General features: G+C 44.7%; 1 protein-coding gene across 1 annotated transcript in view; it reads left to right on the top strand.

The window, feature by feature from the left end:
* Window positions 1-17369, top strand: part of LOC311131293 (voltage-dependent R-type calcium channel subunit alpha-1E-like) — a gene marked incomplete at both ends in the record, with an annotated part of 137178 nt that extends 119809 nt beyond the window's left edge. The window contains 21 exons of the mRNA XM_084164190.1: window positions 309-469; window positions 647-784; window positions 1112-1313; window positions 1801-1965; window positions 2519-2629; window positions 2738-2818; window positions 2922-3041; window positions 3194-3259; window positions 3394-3485; window positions 3574-3736; window positions 6783-6910; window positions 7223-7319; window positions 10456-10561; window positions 10691-10798; window positions 10917-11017; window positions 11117-11223; window positions 13449-13593; window positions 15466-15594; window positions 16161-16305; window positions 16511-16692; window positions 16812-17369. Of these exons, the coding sequence (XP_084020316.1) occupies window positions 309-469; window positions 647-784; window positions 1112-1313; window positions 1801-1965; window positions 2519-2629; window positions 2738-2818; window positions 2922-3041; window positions 3194-3259; window positions 3394-3485; window positions 3574-3736; window positions 6783-6910; window positions 7223-7319; window positions 10456-10561; window positions 10691-10798; window positions 10917-11017; window positions 11117-11223; window positions 13449-13593; window positions 15466-15594; window positions 16161-16305; window positions 16511-16692; window positions 16812-17369 (3105 nt within the window). The remainder of the gene's footprint in view (window positions 1-308; window positions 470-646; window positions 785-1111; window positions 1314-1800; window positions 1966-2518; window positions 2630-2737; window positions 2819-2921; window positions 3042-3193; window positions 3260-3393; window positions 3486-3573; window positions 3737-6782; window positions 6911-7222; window positions 7320-10455; window positions 10562-10690; window positions 10799-10916; window positions 11018-11116; window positions 11224-13448; window positions 13594-15465; window positions 15595-16160; window positions 16306-16510; window positions 16693-16811) is intronic.
* Between the last annotated feature and the right edge of the window lie 856 nt (window positions 17370-18225).

The following is an 18225-nucleotide window of genomic DNA, read 5'->3' as shown; positions in this document are numbered from 1 at the left end:
GGGATTCAGTCAGTCAGCTGATACCAGACACACCGCAATCAATAGACCTGATTGTCCTGGGACTGGAAAGTGAAATAAAGATCTACAGAGTAATACAATCCTCTTTCAGTCACTCATGTAGCAACAATAGTTTGGGATCATATTGGACAATTGTATGCTATTTATAGCACTTGAGTTAGAAGTCAGCCTCAACAAATCACTAGCTAACTGGACGAAAGCTGAACCCCCTCAGTTTTAGCGTATCACTTTCTTTGACTCTCTTTTTCAATTGCCTTCCCTCATGCTTCGTCCTCTGCCTGTGTGTGTAGGCAGTGTTTGACTGTGTGGTGACCTCTCTGAAGAACGTCTTCAACATCCTCATCGTCTACAAGCTCTTCATGTTCATCTTCGCTGTCATCGCTGTGCAGCTGTTCAAAGGGAAGTTCTTCTACTGCACAGACGGATCCAAAGACACAGAGAAGGACTGCCAGTAAGTGTCTGTTGAGCTGCCTGTATACACTCATACACTGGGCCTTACAGAACACTAACATACAGTAGTTGTGGTGGATGAAGACCTATTGGAGACCTACAGTATGGTCATGTTTTCTACTGCTTCTTTGTCCTCTGAATGTCTATTGTACACTGTGTGTCTGTCTCTTTCTATCAGGGGCTTCTACATTGACTATGAGAAGGATAAGAAGGAGGTGAAGAGGAGGGATTGGAGGAGACATGACTTTCACTATGACAACATAGTCTGGGCCCTACTCACTCTGTTCACTGTCTCCACTGGGGAGGGCTGGCCACAGTAAGTCTCACTCTCTCCTTACACACTATTCATTATGTTACCACAGCGCCTAGTGGTTAGAGTGTCCGCCCTGAGATTGGAAGGTTGGGAGTTCGATCCCCAGCTGAGTCATACCAAAGACTGCAATAGACTGGCGTCCTGTCCAGGGGGTGTATTTGTACATCAAGCTGCCTCACGCTACAGAAACAGGAGATAGGCTCGTGCTCCTATGAGCCGTTCCGGCTCGCACAAGGCTACTTTATTTTATTATGTCTCTAGGTTAGACTGAATTATGGTTCAGAATGTCCATTGCTGAGCCCACTGTGGTCTGTCTGTGTGTCTGTCCAGGGTCCTGCAGCACTCTGTGGACGTGACAGAGGAGGACAGAGGTCCCAGCCGGGGCAACAGGATGGAGATGTCCATCTTCTATGTCATCTACTTTGTGGTCTTCCCCTTCTTCTTCGTCAACATCTTTGTGGCTCTCATCATCATCACCTTCCAGGAGCAGGGAGACAAGATGATGGAGGAGTGCAGCTTGGAGAAAAACGAGGTGATGGAGTCACACACACACACACAGATAATCATAAAACAAGCCAAATGGAACCTAGACATTATTTTTTAACTGTAGACTTTCCAGTGATAACCTAGAACACACCAGCTCAGTGTATGTGTTATTGATGTGGTTTGCTGGTGGAATGTAGCATGTACATCAAAATGACCCTGTCTGGGCTTTTAGACTTAACTTGGTCAGTCTTGACAGGTTATTACACAGAAGAGCACACTGGCTCATGGAAAATGCCTGGTAAATATACAGGAATAGTGAGATTTCCCCTCCAGACTCACACAGTCTCTCCTACCAGGTATCCCTCAGTCAATATTGACCAGAATGTTCCCAGCAGTCCATATAGCAGTGTGTCTACTTCAAGGAGAAAGTATAAGGACTTTCCCAGAGCTAGGTGCTACATGCTTATTCCCAGGGTATTTCCTGCACAACAAAGGGTTCTTCAACTTTCTTTCTTGTGTGTTTTCCCTTACAGAGGGCTTGCATTGACTTTGCCATAAGTGCCAAACCCCTAACCCGCTACATGCCACAGAACAGACAGACGTTCCAGTACCGTCTCTGGCACTTTGTGGTCTCCCCCTCCTTCGAATACACAGTGCTGGCCATGATTGCACTCAACACCATTGTCCTGATGATGAAGGTGTGGATAATGATCACATTCAAACAATACACTGAACTAATCCCATTTGTAAATCCTAGCAGAAGTCAAGTCTCTGTGGTGCAGAAGGTATTATGGAGCCTGTTGCTGTAGCTGATTGGGGTTGTAAGATGCATGTCCCTCTGCTCTGTGCTGTTCTCTAGCTAGGTCTGGGGTTTTTCCATCCCCGTCCCTGTGAGCATTTCATTTATTCCAAGAAAGGCCTTCAGTCAGACGGAAGGAGAGGATGACTCAGCCTCTATTAAATATTGATCTATATCCACTGGCTAGTATTTAACATGGCCTCATTAACTCTGCCTGTACAACTCAGAGGAATTACTCATTTTATAGCCTCAGCTTAATGTTTCGCTATTTATGTATCAGAGGGAATCTGCTATGAACCTGTGGCTATAGATCTACAGTTGTATTGTGATTGAGCAAGATGGTGTGTGTTTGGTTTCATTGTGTTCTTTTGGGTTGTCTGTGCATCCCAGTAATTTGGTGTCATTCCAATTATGTTTAATGGTGTCTCTCTTTATATCCTATGTGGTGGTAGTATTACTCTGCCCCACCAGCATACGAGGCTGTGCTGAAACACCTGAACACAGCTTTCACAGTGCTCTTCTCTGTGGAGTGTGTCCTCAAGATCATGGCCTTTGGCTTTCTGGTGAGGAACGAGTTAACGCCTACTGCCCCTGACATCATGATCTGATCCTGTTAGCAATGCTACTAACATCTACTGACTGAAGTATGGATGTTTTCCCCTCTTCTCCAGAACTACTTTCGAGACACTTGGAATATATTTGACTTCATCACAGTTTTGGGAAGCATCACAGAAATAGTGGTAGACTTGCAGGTAACAAAGCATTACTGAATATCAATCAATGGCTGATTGTGTTACCATTTCTATACAGTGCACTGCTAATGAGCTGTAAACATACTCTCTCATCTCCCTTAAGTCAATTGAGACCTTCAACATGGGTTTCCTAAAGCTGTTCCGAGCAGCCAGACTGATCAAGCTGTTGAGGCAGGGCTATACCATCCGCATCCTGCTCTGGACCTTTGTCCAGTCCTTTAAGGTCAGCTCCACTCACATTTCAGTACAGCACTGAATAGGGACACTTAACACTGAAGGTGTGTGTGTGTTTGTGTGCGTGTGCGTGTGCGTGTGCGTGTGCGTTTGTGTGTGTAACGTCTGTTACTGTATCATGACATAGGGTTTCTCTTTCAGGCTCTCCCTTACGTCTGTCTGCTCATTGCCATGCTCTTTTTCATATATGCAATCATCGGAATGCAGGTAAGGTGTTGCTCACATCCTTTATCTATTCTGACACTTTCTAAGTTCGTCATTGCATGGTGTGAATCTGTCGGTTCTGCATACAAGACTGAGTCAAGACATATCTCATGATATGTGCTTGAATATTCCTCAAGGTTTTTGGAAACATCAGACTGGATGAGGAGACTCACATCAACCAACACAACAACTTCAAGACCTTCTTTGGTGCTCTGATGTTGCTATTCAGGTACAGTAGGATATCCTTCATGTGTCACACAGTGGCTAACCGGAGTTCATTTTCAGTCACTGAACAACACACTGCTGTCTGCCTGCAGGAGTGCCACGGGGGAGTCGTGGCAGGAGATCATGCTGTCGTGTTTAGGGGGGCAGAAGTGTGAGCCAGACCCCTTAGCTCTAACGTCAGACCATGAGGAGCGCTGTGGAACTGAGTTTGCCTACTTCTACTTTGTCTCCTTCATCTTCTTCAGCTCATTTCTGGTAAGAGTCCTACTCTAAGAGTCCTACTGTCCTACTCTAAGAGTCCTACTGTCCTACTCTAAGAGTCCTACTGTCCCACTCTAAGAGTCCTACTGTCCTACTCTGAGTCCTACTGTCCTACTCTAAGAGTCATACTGTCCTACTCTAAGAGGTCTACTGTCCTACTCTAGAAGTCCAACTGTCCTAACTCTAAGAGTCATACTGTCCTACTCTGAGTCCTACTGTCCTACTCTAAGAGTCATACTGTCCTACTCTAAGAGGTCTATTGTCCTACTCTAGAAGTCCAACTGTTCTACATTAAGATATTTACTGTTCTACTCTGAGTCCTACTGGCCTACTCTAAGAGTCCTACTGTTCGAATCTAAGAGTCCTACTGTTCTACTTTAAGAGTCTTACTGTCCTACTCTAAGAGTCCTACTGTCCTACTCTAAGAGTCCTACTGTCCTACTCTGAGTCCTACTGTCCTACTCTAAGAGTCCTACTCTAAAAGTCCTACTGTTCTAATCTAAGAGTCCTACTGTTCTACTTTAAGAGACTTACTGTCCTACTCTGAGTCCTACTGGCCTACTCTAAGAGTCCTACTGTTCTAATCTAAGAGTCCTACTGTTCTACTTTAAGAGTCTTACTGTCCTACTCTAAGAGTCCTACTCTAAGAGTCCTACTGTCCTACTCTAAGAGTCCTACTGTCCTACTCTAAGAGGTCTACTGTCCTACTCTAGAAGTCCAACTGTCCTAACTCTAAGAGTCTTACTGTCCTAACTCTAAGAGTCTTACTGTCCTACTCTAAGAGTCCTACTCTAAGAGTCCTACTGTTCTAATCTAAGAGTCCTACTGTTCTACTTTAAGAGTCTTACTGTCCTACTCTAAGACTCCTACTCTAAGAGTCCTACTGTCCTACTCTGAGTCCTACTGTCCTACTCTGAGTCATACTGTCCTACTCTAGAAGTCCAACTGTCCTACTCTACATGACCTACTGTCCTACTCTAAGAGGTATACTGTCCTACTCTAGAAGTCCAACTGTCCTAACTCTAAGAGTCTTACTGTCCTACTCTAAAAGTCCTACTGTCCTACTCTAAATGACCTACTGTCCTACTCTACATGACCTACTGTCCTACTCTAAGAGTCCTACTGTCCTACTCTAAGAGGTATACTGTCCTACTTTAAAAGTCCTACTGTCCTAACTCTAAGAGTCCTACTGTCGTACTCTAAAAGTTATACTGTCCTAACTCTAAGAGTCCTACTGTCCTACTCGAAGAGTCCTACTGTCCTACTCTAAGAGTACTACTGTCCTAGTCTAAGAGTCCTACTCTAAAAGTCCTACTGTCCTACTCTAAGAGTCCTACTCTTACCAGAAATGAGCGAAAGAAGTTGAAGGAGACACCTACAGTGAGGGAAAAAAGTATTTGATCCCCTGCTGATTTTGTACGTTTGCCCACTGACAAAGACATGATCAGTCTATAATTTTAATGGTAGGTTTATTTGAACAGTGAGAGACAGAATAACAACAACAAAATCCAGAAAAACGCATGTCAAAAATGTTATACATTGATTTGCATTTTAATGAGGGGAAATAAGTATTTGACCCCTCTGCAAAACATGACTTAGTACTTGGTGGCAAAACCCTTGTTGGCAATCACAGAGGTCAGACGTTTCTTGTAGTTGGCCACCAGGTTTGCACACATCTCAGGAGGGATTTTGTCCCACTCCTCTTTGCAGATCTTCTCCAAGTCATTAAGGTTTCGAGCCTGACGTTTGGCAACTCGAACATTCAGCTCCCTCCACAGATTTTCTATGGGATTAAGGTCTGGAGACTGGCTAGGCCGCTCCAGGACCTTAATGTGCTTCTTCTTGAGCCACTCCTTTGTTGTCTTGGCCGTGAGTTTTGGGTCATTGTCATGCTGGAATACCCATCCATTACCTATTTTCAATGCCCTGGCTGAGGGAAGGAGGTTCTCACCCAAGATTTGACGGTACATGGCCCCGTCCATCGTCCCTTTGATGAGGTGAAGTTGTCCTGTCCCTTTAGCAGAAAAACACCCCCAAAGCATAATGTTTCCACCTCCATGTTTGACGGTGGTGATGGTGTTCTTGGGGTCATAGACAGCATTCCTCCTCCTCCAAACACGGCGAGTTGAGTTGATGCCAAAGAGCTCCAACACTTTCACCCAGTTCTAATCTGAATCATTCAGATGTTCATTGGCAAACTTCAGACGGCCCTGTATATGTGCTTTCTTGAGCAGGGGGACCTTGCGGGCGCTGCAGGATTTCAGTCCTTCACGGCATAGTGTGTTACCAATTGTTTTCTTGGTGACTATGGTCCCAGCTGCCTTGAGATCATTGACAAGATCCTCCCGTGTAGTTCTGGGCTGATTCCTCACCGTTGTCATGATCATTGCAACTCCACGAGGTGAGATCTTGCATGGAGCCCCAGGCCGAGGGAGATTGACAGTTATTTTGTGTTTCTTCCATTTGCGAATAATCGCACCAACTGTTGTCACCTTCTCACCAAGCTGCTTGGTGATGGTCTTGTAGCCCATTCTAGCCTTGTGTAGGTCTACAATCTTGTCCCTGACATCCTTGGGGAGCTTTTTGGTCTTGGCCATGGTGGAGAGTTTGGAATCTGATTGATTGATTGCTTCTGTGGACAGGTGTCTTTTATACAGGTAACAAACTGAGATTAGGAGCACTCCCTTTAAGAGTGTGCTCCTAATCTCAGCTCGTTACCTGTATAAAAGACACCTGGGAGCCAGAAATCTTTCTGATTGAGAGGGGGTCAAATACTTATTTCCCTCATTAAAATGCAAATCAATTTATAACATTTTTGACATGCGTTTTTCTGGATTATTTTGTTGTTATTCTGTCTCTCACTGTTCAAATAAACCTACCATTAAAATTATAGACTGATCATTTCTTTGTCAGTGAGCAAACGTACAAAATCAGCAGGGGATCAAATACTTTTTTCCCTCACTGTACATACATACATATTTCACTTTCATACACACCTACTGTAGTTCCTTGTCTATGACCTCCTCTAATCATTGTTCAGATGCTGAATCTGTTTGTGGCTGTAATCATGGACAACTTTGAGTACCTCACCCGGGATTCCTCGATATTGGGGCCTCACCACCTGGATGAATTTGTTCGTATCTGGGGTGAATATGACCGAGCTGCTTGGTAAGTCACAGGCCCAACAACAACACTAACACATACAAAGTAGCAGCACATGTGTGAATTATTTTATATTTTACAGTTATTCTAATGTTACTCCCACCTACTTACAAAGACCACCATATAGCCCTAATGTCCAAAACATCTCATGATATGAATAGTATTGCATATTTGGCTAATTGCTGTCCATTGTGTCCTGATGCTTTGCTTTCCAGGTTATTTATCTTAGGACAATGCTGGCACTTCGGCTCTGGTAAACTCCAGCATAGCTGAATCTCTATGTTCATTGTTAACTACATAAATGTATGTTCTTTCCAGTGGAAGGATTCACTATAAGGAGATGTACAAAGTAGTACGCACTATTTCACCTCCCCTGGGCTTTGGAAAGAACTGCCCCTACATGGTGGCCTGCAAGGTTTGGCTCCCCCACCACTACCCCACTATCCCTTGCTCCCTCAAACCCCTCCTCCATTGGGATCCTTGCTCTGCCCCCCCTCCATTCCTCTCTACCAGTTACTACTACCACTCTATGGCCTGCTTGCATTGCTGGAGGGGGCCAGTTCTGGCTCTGCTCCAGGCCAAAGAATGACTGGGCTATCGCTTCAGGATACAAAGAGACGGGTCATCCTCCAGCATACAGAACATTTCATTATGCACTTCATTCTGTAGATGCAGAGCAATGAACTATTGGAACATGTAGTGTAACATTAACAACTACACAAAAGCAGTTTGCTGTGATACCCTGGCTCTCTGTGCCTGGTTGGATCTGGTACCTCTGGGTTAGCTGACTGGTTCTAGAAGGATGAGAAGGGTTATGGTGGGGACTTCATGGCCTACTGTAAGTCCCTCCCTGACAACTGTCAGCAGTACAGGTTCAGGATGTGATGTAAGTATCTGCCAGATCCACAGAGGACCCTACTGTCATTCCTTTGGTCATGTTAGATTTCTTCCTCTCCCTCTTTTCTATGCCAGGTCTGCATAGAAAGACCACAACCTGATCTTATCCTTTTTTCCTTTCTGTGTAATGCCATTGAATAACCCTCTTTCTGATATCTCTTCCCTTTTCCCTTTTACATATTCCTTTCTTCCTCCATTCCTTGGGAATGCCTTCCCTGCCCTTCCTCCTCCTCTTCCTCCTCGTCATCTGCCTTGCTCCCTGCCTCCCCAGCGGGCGTATTCATTACACTGACATGTATGAAATGCTGACCCTCATGTCGCCACCTCTAGGCCTCGGCAAGAAATGTCCATCCAAAGTGGCTTATAAGGTAGACCAAAGACAGACAGGCAAAGTTTCTATGTTAGGTCAATGGACACGGCAAACTAAAACCTTGCTCTCTGTGCCATATACTGGATCATCCCAATTCCAAATGAAGTGTGGGAAATTGCTGTTGTCTATCGTATCGTAATGTGTCGCTTGTTCAACTGTAAGAGAATCTGCAATGGTGTTTTTTGATTGGCGGATTATAATACGTACAGTAAAAATAAATAAGCATTGTGCTTTGGTGTTTTCTTTTTTGTATTGGTTTGCATCTTGGCAGAGAACTGACTGAGTAATTTATTGATGGTTTGTGTGTTAAGAGCTGTTTGTGCAGTAAATGGCTTTTACAGTCTACAGTTTTGAAACGGGTACAAAAACCTGACATGTACACTACCGTTCAAAAGTTTGGGGTCACTTAGAAATGTCATTGTTTTCAGAAATACAGCGTAGACATTGTTAATGTTGTAAATGGCTATTGTAGCTGGAAACTGCTGATTTTTTATGGAATATCTACAGAGGTGTACAGAGGCCCATTATCAGCAACCATCAGTCCTGTGTTCCAATGGCACGTTGTGTTTGCTAATCCAAGTTTATCATTTTAAAAGGCTAATTGATCATTAGAAAACCCTTTTGCAATTATGTTAGCACAGCTGAAAAATGTTGTGCTGATTAAAGAAGCAATACAACTGGCCTTCTTGAGACTAGTTGAGTATCTGGAGCATCAGCAATTGTGGGTTCGATTACAGGCTCAAAATGTCCAGAAACAAATAACTTTCTTCTGAAACTCGTCAGCCTATTCTTGTTCTGAGAAATGAAGGCTATTCCATGCGAGAAATTGCCAAGAAACTGAAGATCTCGTACAACGCTGTGTACTACTCCCTTCACAGACGCCTCACAGGTCCTCAACTGGCAGCTTCATTAAATAGTACCCGCAAAACACCAGTCTCAACGTCAACAGTGAAGAGGCGACTCCGGGATGCTGACCTTCTAGGCAGAGTTGCAAAGAAAAAGCCATATCTCAGACTGCCCATCTTAATCTTTTATTTTTATTGGCCAGTCTGAGATATGGCTTTTTCTTTGCAACTCTGCCTAGAAGGTCAGCATCCCAGAGTCGCCTCTTCACTGTTGACGTTGAGACTGGTGTTTTGCGGGTACTATTTAAGGAAGCTGCCAGTTGAGGACCTGTGAGGCGTCTGTTTCTCAAACTAGACACTCTAATGTATTTGTCCTCTTGCTCAGTTGTGCACCGGGGCCTCCCACTCCTCTTTCTATTCTGGTTAGAGCCAGTTTGCGCTGTTCTGTGAAGGGAGTAGTACACAGCGTTGTACGAGATCTTCAGTTTCTTGGCAATTTCTCGCATGGAATAGCCTTCATTTCTCAGAATAAGAATAGGCTGACGAGTTTCAGAAGAAAGTTATTTGTTTCTGGACATTTTGAGCCTGTAATCGAACCCACAATTGCTGATGCTCCAGATACTCAACTAGTCTCAAGAAGGCCAGTTGTATTGCTTCTTTAATCAGCACAACATTTTTCAGCTGTGCTAACATAATTGCAAAAGGGTTTTCTAATGATCAATTAGTCTTTTAAAATGCTAAACTTGGATTAGCAAACACAACATACCATTGGAACACAGGACTGATGGTTGCTGATAATGGGCCTCTGTACGCCTATGTAGATATTCCATTAAAAATCAGCCGTTTCCAGCTACAATATCCATTTACAACATTAACAATGTCTACACTGTATTTCTGATCAATTTGATGTTATTTTCATGGGAAAATAAATGCTTTTCTTTCGAAAACAAGGACATTTCTAAGTGACCCCAAACTTTTGAACGGTAGTGTATTTCATAGAGCCACACTCTACAGTGTCAGAATGTCATACAATCTTCTTCAATCAGTGTTTCTTGATTACTTCCTATAAGTATATGCATGTGCCTTCTGCCCATGCACTCTGTTGCTTTTTTTCACATATAATTTCCCTGTCATTTATTTTGTGATATGTGTGCATGTGCAATGGCAGAGATGAACCTACCCTCTTTGTGCATGCTGTGTTGTGAGTCTCTTGGCTGTTCTTACTATGTCATTCTTATTAGAGAATTGTGTTATCACATGTGTTTTTATCCTTATATTGTACGTTTAGCTTAAACAGTAAAAACATATTATCAAGTAGAGACTTGAGTATTACATTAAGACTGTAAATGGCTAGCTCCTCCCATTGGCAACATGTTGTCTCCTGTTTGGTGAGATATATTTCCTGCTTCCCACTCTGTCCCTTCCATGGACACCCTCAGAGGCTGGTGCTGATGAACATGCCTGTGGATGAAGAGATGTCGGTTCACTTCACCTCCACCCTCATGGCCCTGATCCGAACCGCCCTGGAGGTCAAGATAGCCAGAGGTCAGGCGCTAGCTAACGTGCTATATACTTAGTATAACCTTGTTGTTTTTCTCTACTTTCTCCACACACTGTTGATCAATTGCCTCCATAAGCTGCATGCTTGATCTGCTGTTGTTGTGGTGGTTCCAGGAGGGGAGGACCGAGGTCAGATGGATTCAGATCTACAGAAGGAGATCAGTGTCATTTGGTCACACCTTTCTCAGAAGACCCTGGACCTGCTCGTTCCCATCCACAAAGGTGACAGTCAGAATTTATGGTACCACTGGCATTAGTCAATGTAATTGAACTATTTACTCTAGGAGTTATGCTTTTCAAAGAATTCCAAATGAGTGACATTATGCCATTGGTCTTCCAGCCAGTCATATGACCATTGGGAAGATCTACGCAGCCATGATGATCATGGACTACTACAAGCAGAGCAAAGCCAAGAAGCTCAGGCAACAGCTGGAGGAGCAGGTATATACCTCTATGTACAGTATAGTTAGGAAATCATCTCCTCTTAACAGTAGTTTGCATACTCTCATACTGTACCTGTTTCATCCTCACCCTCTATAGAAACACGCTCCCATGTTCCAGCGTATGGACGCATCCTCTCTGCCTCAGGACATCCTCTGCAGTGTCAAAGCCCTCCCCTTCCTGCCCCACAGCGCTGGATCTGCCCTGTAAATATGTTATTTTACTCATGAATAGGGCTGTTGCGGTGACCGTATTACCGCCACACCGGCAGTCGTGAGTCATGACCGCAGTAAAATTCCACGTGATCGTTGAGTTACAGTAATCTCCTCTTATGCACTCAGGACATGCTTTGGTAGTACCCAACTTGCTGACGACCATCAGGTCCTAATGGCCTGGTACTCAGGGCTCTATTGTCCCTCTAACCACTCTGACATCAATGCAAATGCGATCGAAAATCACAACAAACGCTTATCATCAGAACAGTACAGTGCTTTTAAAACTGACCTCACTGTGATGATCAATTTGAAGACAGAAGTTCAACAGCAGGTTGAAACTGAGTGTAAAACATGGTAGTTGTGGATGTTATTTCAAAGCCTAATACAATGAAATGGACAGCGCTTTCTAAGGTGATGATTAATTCAAAACACACATACACATATTAGAACTTATGCATATGCATAGGCTTATGAGCCCAAGCCTAAAAAAATTTATTAAAAAAAAGATTTAAAATGACGATTGTGCTGTTATACAATACATAGCCTACCGCATATTACCCATGGCAGAAAAACATAAAACAAAACTGATTTAAGATGTCTGGTATAGCCTATACTCTAAAATTAAACAAATTAGAGTAATTGCCTTTGAGTGTGGTGGACTGTATTATTACGCATACTGGATGGACTGGTTACCTTATGCTACGCTCCAAAATGTCTATCCATGATTCTGGTAGAGAGCCTTAGGCGATGCTGTTGGTTCATTGATTGTGCAGGGCAGCTTACAGGTAGCCTACAATTATAGTGAATGTTTTTGATTAGCCTAGTAATAGGGATTTTTTTGTATCTTTATAATGAATTGGGTGGCACATTACCTTTTAGCTATGCAGAATATTTACATTTACATTTTAACATTTTAGTCATTTAACAGACGCTCTTATCCAGAGCGACTTACAGGAGCAATTAGGGTTAAGTGCCTTGCTCAAGAGCACATCGACAGATTTTTCACCTAGTCGGCTCGGGGATTAGAACCAGCGACCTTTCGGTTACTGGCACAACGCTCTTAACCACTAAGCTACCTGCCGCCCCCATACGTTTCCATCTCCTCCTCTCTCTCCTTTATTCCTTTCTCAAGCGTGCAGAGGGGCTGTCAACAGTTTAGTGAAATATGTTTTGTTGCGTAAACATGTAACTATCGATGTTCCCGAACAGATTTCATTCGCTTGGTTTCCCAAATTAAGCACTGGGTAGCTGCAGGAACGGGGTTGGAGAGCCCATTGCATGCAGAGTATAGGCGGAATATGACCTGTCGTGCAGCGAGAGCATGCTCCTCAAACAGTGGTACATGCATGGAGTGAAATAAGTGTTCTTATATTTATTTCTCATCTGCTCATATTAAGCCCAATAATGTTTTGATTTCTAAGACATTCTAAGGTTTGTATCATTCACAACTAAAGTTGCCAAATAACTCTAAATCTAGAGTATAGGACCTGTTTCAAATGATCACTTTTACACTTTCTATTTTATTCAGCTAGTTCAATTATATTCTTCTTACTATAAAATCATATAATATAAAATAATGGCACAGGACTTATAAGCATATCTTATCAGCTAAATGAACAAGCCTACAGCCTATGGCATGGGGCATAGCCAGATAACATACAGTAGGCCAACTCATATTCTGTTCTTCTGAAATACATTTTCTTCATATCATAATGTTTCTTTAGACCTGACTAACATAAATAATGGATTTATTGTGATGGTGTATATTATATTGATTTATTATACTTTTTTAAATGTAGATGTTCCAAAGGCGCGCATCAGCGGCTTGTATGCAGCTCATATGCGTGGAGGGCTGGAGATGCTAAAAATGTTTACGTTAATTAACGTGAGACCAATAGTATTTTTACGTTCACGTCATTTAGCAGATTTACAGAAGTGAGTGCATACATTTTCATAATTTTATTTCGTACTGGTCCCCCGTGGGAATCGAACCCACAACCTTGGCGTTGCAAGTGCCACGCTTTACCAACTGAGCCACAATAACCGGCTGCATGACAATAACAGGCTGACAAAATGTCATGACCGCCACAGCCCTACTCCTGAAGTCCCTGATCCTGTGTGTGTGTGTGCCTGGAGATGTAGTTAACATATGTGTGTTCATCCTAGATAGGCATGCCATTCTGAGTGTCTGTCTGTCTTCTTATCTGTTCCATCAGGACCAGAGGAGGTTTTGTGGCCTTGAGTCCCATATCCCCTCAGGAGATGTTCATGCAGCCCATGTCCCAGGACCTAGAGGACAAGGAGGAGGACTACCACCACTATCACCACCACCACCAACTCCACCACCAGCTCCACACACTGGTAAGGACTGGGTCTCAAGTATTGTAACACCCCCAGAAACACACTCAAATCAAAGTTTATTCATCATGTACACAGTTTACAGCAGGTATAAACGGTGCAGTGAAATGCTTACTTGCAAGCTCCCTCAACTAAGCAGTACAATACATTATATCACACTGTATGTTATATGTATGTATTACTGTGTTACACACTTAATGTGGAAATGATTGTGTCATTATTACAAACATAATGCATTAGTAGACTTTTGATGGGTAAACCTCCAGTGAGATATGATGGGGTGAGAAGGGTTATGGTCTGGTAGGCTGTGCTTGTGATCCAGAGAGATGGAGAGGGGAGGGGGGGGGTGGGGGGGGGTTGAGGCTGTCTCTCCCAGCAGAGGCAGCGTCTGACTGGACTCACTCTGACTCATCCACTCCCCCATCCATCTCTGTGTCACTGTCCAGCCAATTAGTTGTCTCTGTCCACAAATGAACAAGTTACCCAAGAGGCCCCGGCCCAATCAATATTCAGTATTCTGACGCTAGTTGATTATTGGGGTGGGGTGGGGGGTGGTCGTGGGAGGGTGTTGATTTGTGATTTGTGTTGAGAGATTTGATGTATGGTGGCAGTATATTCTGCTTCATCATCAAACTCTTGTCTGAAACAACATTTTAAAAAGCACTGCTGTTGATCAGACTGTCATCATAGCTATTAGACCCAGAACAGATTGGTCCCTCACTCATCTGTGAGTCATGCACACTCTTACCTTACACTCAAAGCCATTCAAACACACACCTACTCTTGTTAACTCTACACAGTCAAAGCCAGTTCTATCTAGCAGAGCTGGATTGCAGTAGCTGATACGGCTGTCTGGCCCCCTTCTGTGTCATTCTTAACTTCACCATGGCAATGTCTCACCATGCTGTCCACTCCACACAGTGTCCCTTGTTTAAGGCATTTATCACTACTCACCCATTTCTTTGAATGGTATCATAATTTCTCCGCCATAGGCTTTGATGAACCATGCGTATTATGCTTATTTTGCAAGATTGTCGTGACTCTGCTGAGTTTTGGCACTGTGGGGAGTGTGACTCTGACCACATGAAAGTGTGTGACTTTCTGTAAGTGTGTGAATGGAACAGAGACGGAGACAGCGGCTTGTCTCTGGTGGTTTGATGTCAGCACTGCTCTCATGGTTTTGTGGTTTAACTGTGCTGTGTTGGTATTTGGCACCTTTGTCATCAAACAGAGCTATATGCCATATGGAACTCCCACCCATCTCTCTTTTCTTTGAGCAGCTGTACAGAGTTCTGTTGGAGGAAACTGCTCATATTTCCTGGTTATGGTTTCTCAGCTCTTCTCAGCTCTTTAGTGAAGAGTGGGGCGTTTTGGTTTCCTATGCCTGCATGCCTGTGACTGGTTCTTGCCTCCGCTTCATGACTTTCAGTTAATCAAGCTCCATCTTAAGCTTTAAGCCCTTGTTGCGCATGTAGACACCGCTCACTTCCTCCCCTCAGCCCCTCCTCTCTGCCCTGCCCGCCTGGTTGTCAGCCCCTAGTTGACAGTGGTACTCACAGTACTTCTGAGCACTCCAGACAGGCACCACTCACACAGGTTCACAATGAATAATGAAAAATTCATACATTACACCGCCAACACACAGTGCTTTGGCTGTCGTTGTGCTCAGCTGGTGCTTTTAATCTGAGTAAAGAGGGTGTACGGCTATTCGATAGCGATACTGTACAAAATGTCAGTCAGCATACTACATCTGCTTGTGACGTGTTGGTACAGTAGCCCTCTGCTGGTCCTCTGACGTCATTGCTGCAAACTCTGTTTTCACACATTAGAACTCTGCTGTGTTTCTCTCCCCTCCTTCTTTCTCTGACTATATAGGTTCCGGAGCGCAAAGAGTTTAACCGCAACCTTTGCCCCACTAACAGGCAGGATGCCCCACTCAGGGTGCCCGGGCGAGCAGTCTCTATCCGAGCCTCCTCTATGCCTCGGCTGGCTGTAGACACACAGGTACCTGTTACAGCCCCTCACCTCCCCTCCTCTACCCATGGGGCCTCAGAGAGAACAGGACCCAGGCAGACAGCCTCTGTGGGGGCTTCAGAGGGACTGAACACTGGAGCAGTGCAGGCACATAGATACGGCAATCAGCCATGAAGTGGAGGAGGATTGGGTGTTAACTAGGTTGCTACAGTATATACATCTGATTTCAGCTGCTACCTTCATGGTTGTTGACAGTGTAGATGGCATACTTTGATGGTTTATATTAAAGCCTTGCGTGGCAAAAATGTCAGTGTGCCAGGTTTCCCAAAATGTTGTCTTTTTTGTCCAAGTTAATATGGCTTGGAAGTGGCTTTTGGGTCCTTGAAAAGTGCTATATAAAAAGCATGTATTAAACATGGAATGTGTGTGGTGGATGAGAGAAAGTCTTCTGCTCAGAACTCAGATTAGAACTCCACACACTATCTACCCTCCCACATTCTCTCAACCAAATGTATATGTGTGTATATGTCTGTATATGTATATGTGTGTGTGTGTGTCTACTGTATGTGTGTATGTGTTTATCTGTTTGTGTGTAGGTGGGGACAGACAGCAGCAAATCGATGAAGCGCTCCTTCTCCACTATTGGTGATCAGTGTGTGAATGGGCTGTGGCAGGAGGAGTACTCTCTGAAGAGGGTCAGTCCTGACCGTCTGAACAGACCACGACAGAGGAGCATCAGAGGTATTTTACACACAGTAACAGTCAGCCACTGAGTTTACGTGTCTCCACTATGCCTCTGCTTGGGGTCCATTCACTGATCCTTTCCCCTTTCATAGCTCCATTGAAGAACAGTGGAAGTTCTCAGTTTCAGATGCCCTCTGATGAAGGCTGTATTTACTATACTTTGTTCCTCTTCATAGCTCCCCTCTCTCCCCCTGCCTCTCAGGAATCAGGTGCAACCTCAGGGAACCAGTGGATCATGAGCGGGGGCGCTCCAAAGAGAGACGCCACCTGCTGTCTCCTGACGTGTCCCGCTGCAACTCTGAGGAGCGGAGCCAGGACCCGTCACAGGAACGCAAGCAGTCCCGTTCCCCCAGCGAGGGACGCACACATGTCCACCACAGACAGGTGGGTGTTCTCTCAACGGCCCTGAGCCTATTATTATTCAAATCCTGGCTTTACCTGTCAAACACTGTCCCTACTACCATTGAAGCTTGGTTTATGTGTGAGGTCTCTTCTCTCTGCAGGGGGACACTTCAGGCAGCCCAGGCCTGTCCAGCACCCCCCGCGGTCGGCGCCAGCTCCCCCAGACGCCATTGCGGCCACGACCTCACATCTCCTACTCCCCCCTGGTGTGCCGAGCCCACCTCTCCCCCCCTGCTGTCAGCGAGGGCAGAGCCCGGACCCAGGAGGCCCCCGGAGAGACGGAGGAGTCCTCGTTGAGGGAGGAGGGGGAGAGGCCAACTCCAGTGTCAGGAGCGGGGGTGGGGGTGGTAATAGGCGTGGGTGGCCCAGGGTTAGGGGTCAGTCACCCGCACCCCTCACCTCACCGGTACATCTCGGAGCCGTACTTGCCCCTGCATGAGGAGTTACACAGCCCAGACTCCTCAGGCCTTGATGAGACTCTGACCTTCGAGGCGGCCATTGCAACCAGTCTGGGCCGGGCCAACACCATCAGCTCTGCCCCCCAGCTCAGACACAACTGGCAGGTCCCCAACGGACACTTCCATAAACGCCTGGGTCAGGCCAGCTCTGTGGCCGCCTGCGAGCTCCTGAGTGACACCGACGAGGATGACCGCTGTTAGGGCCGGGACTTGGAGAGGAAGAGGAGGAAGATGGACAGCAAAACTGGGTATCAGAAAGACAGGGGTCCTCAGTCTGAAGCACACTGTCAGGTCGTGTACTGAGTGTGCATCTGTACGTGTGTGTATCTGCACTCTTAGAAAAAAGGGTTCCAAAAGAGTTCTTCAGCTGTCCCCATAGGAGAACCCTTTTTGGTTCCAGGTAGAACCCTTTTGGGTTCCAGGTAGAATCCTTTTGGGTTCCATGTAAAACCCTCTATGGAAAGGGTTCTACATGGAACCCAAAAGCGTTCTACCTGGAACCAAAAATAGTTATTTAAAGGGTTCTCCTATGGGGACAACCGAAGAACCCTTTTAGGTTCTAGATAGCACCTTCTTTTCTAAGAGTGTGTGTGTTTGTAGGAGTGCAATATGTTTGCCAAATCAACAAGACAAGGAAGATATGGGGAGTGGACTTCTGGCGTACAGTGCCAATGTTCACCAGTTGGATTTTGATGAATAACAAAGTTGAATAACTCAAGATGTAGAGAATGTATCCTCACTTCTTAGACCTATGAAACAGACTAAGTATGTTTTAAGTACAGTGTGTAGCAGAAACATAGCATGTGGCACTGAAGTATCAGGAATGTATTGAAATTGTGCTATTTTCCTCCTGTAAGATAAGAAGGAAGTTCTCAGTTATTAGATCTTTGTGGATCATGATGATGAAACAGTGATAGGTGTGTAGGGGTCTGAAACAGACATTGGTTGTCACAGACATTGCTTTAAAACATACTCTCCTCTCTCATCTCACACTACGTCAATGGGGTCTTTCTCAGGCAGTGATGTCTACTAAATGGTTCCATGTCAGTCAGCCAAT

Source organism: Coregonus lavaretus (genome assembly GCF_964263955.1).
Source record: "Coregonus lavaretus genome assembly, chromosome: 6".
NCBI lineage: Eukaryota > Metazoa > Chordata > Actinopteri > Salmoniformes > Salmonidae > Coregonus > Coregonus lavaretus.
Note: the sequence above shows the minus strand (reverse complement) of the source record. Positions and strands in the feature narration are given on the sequence as shown.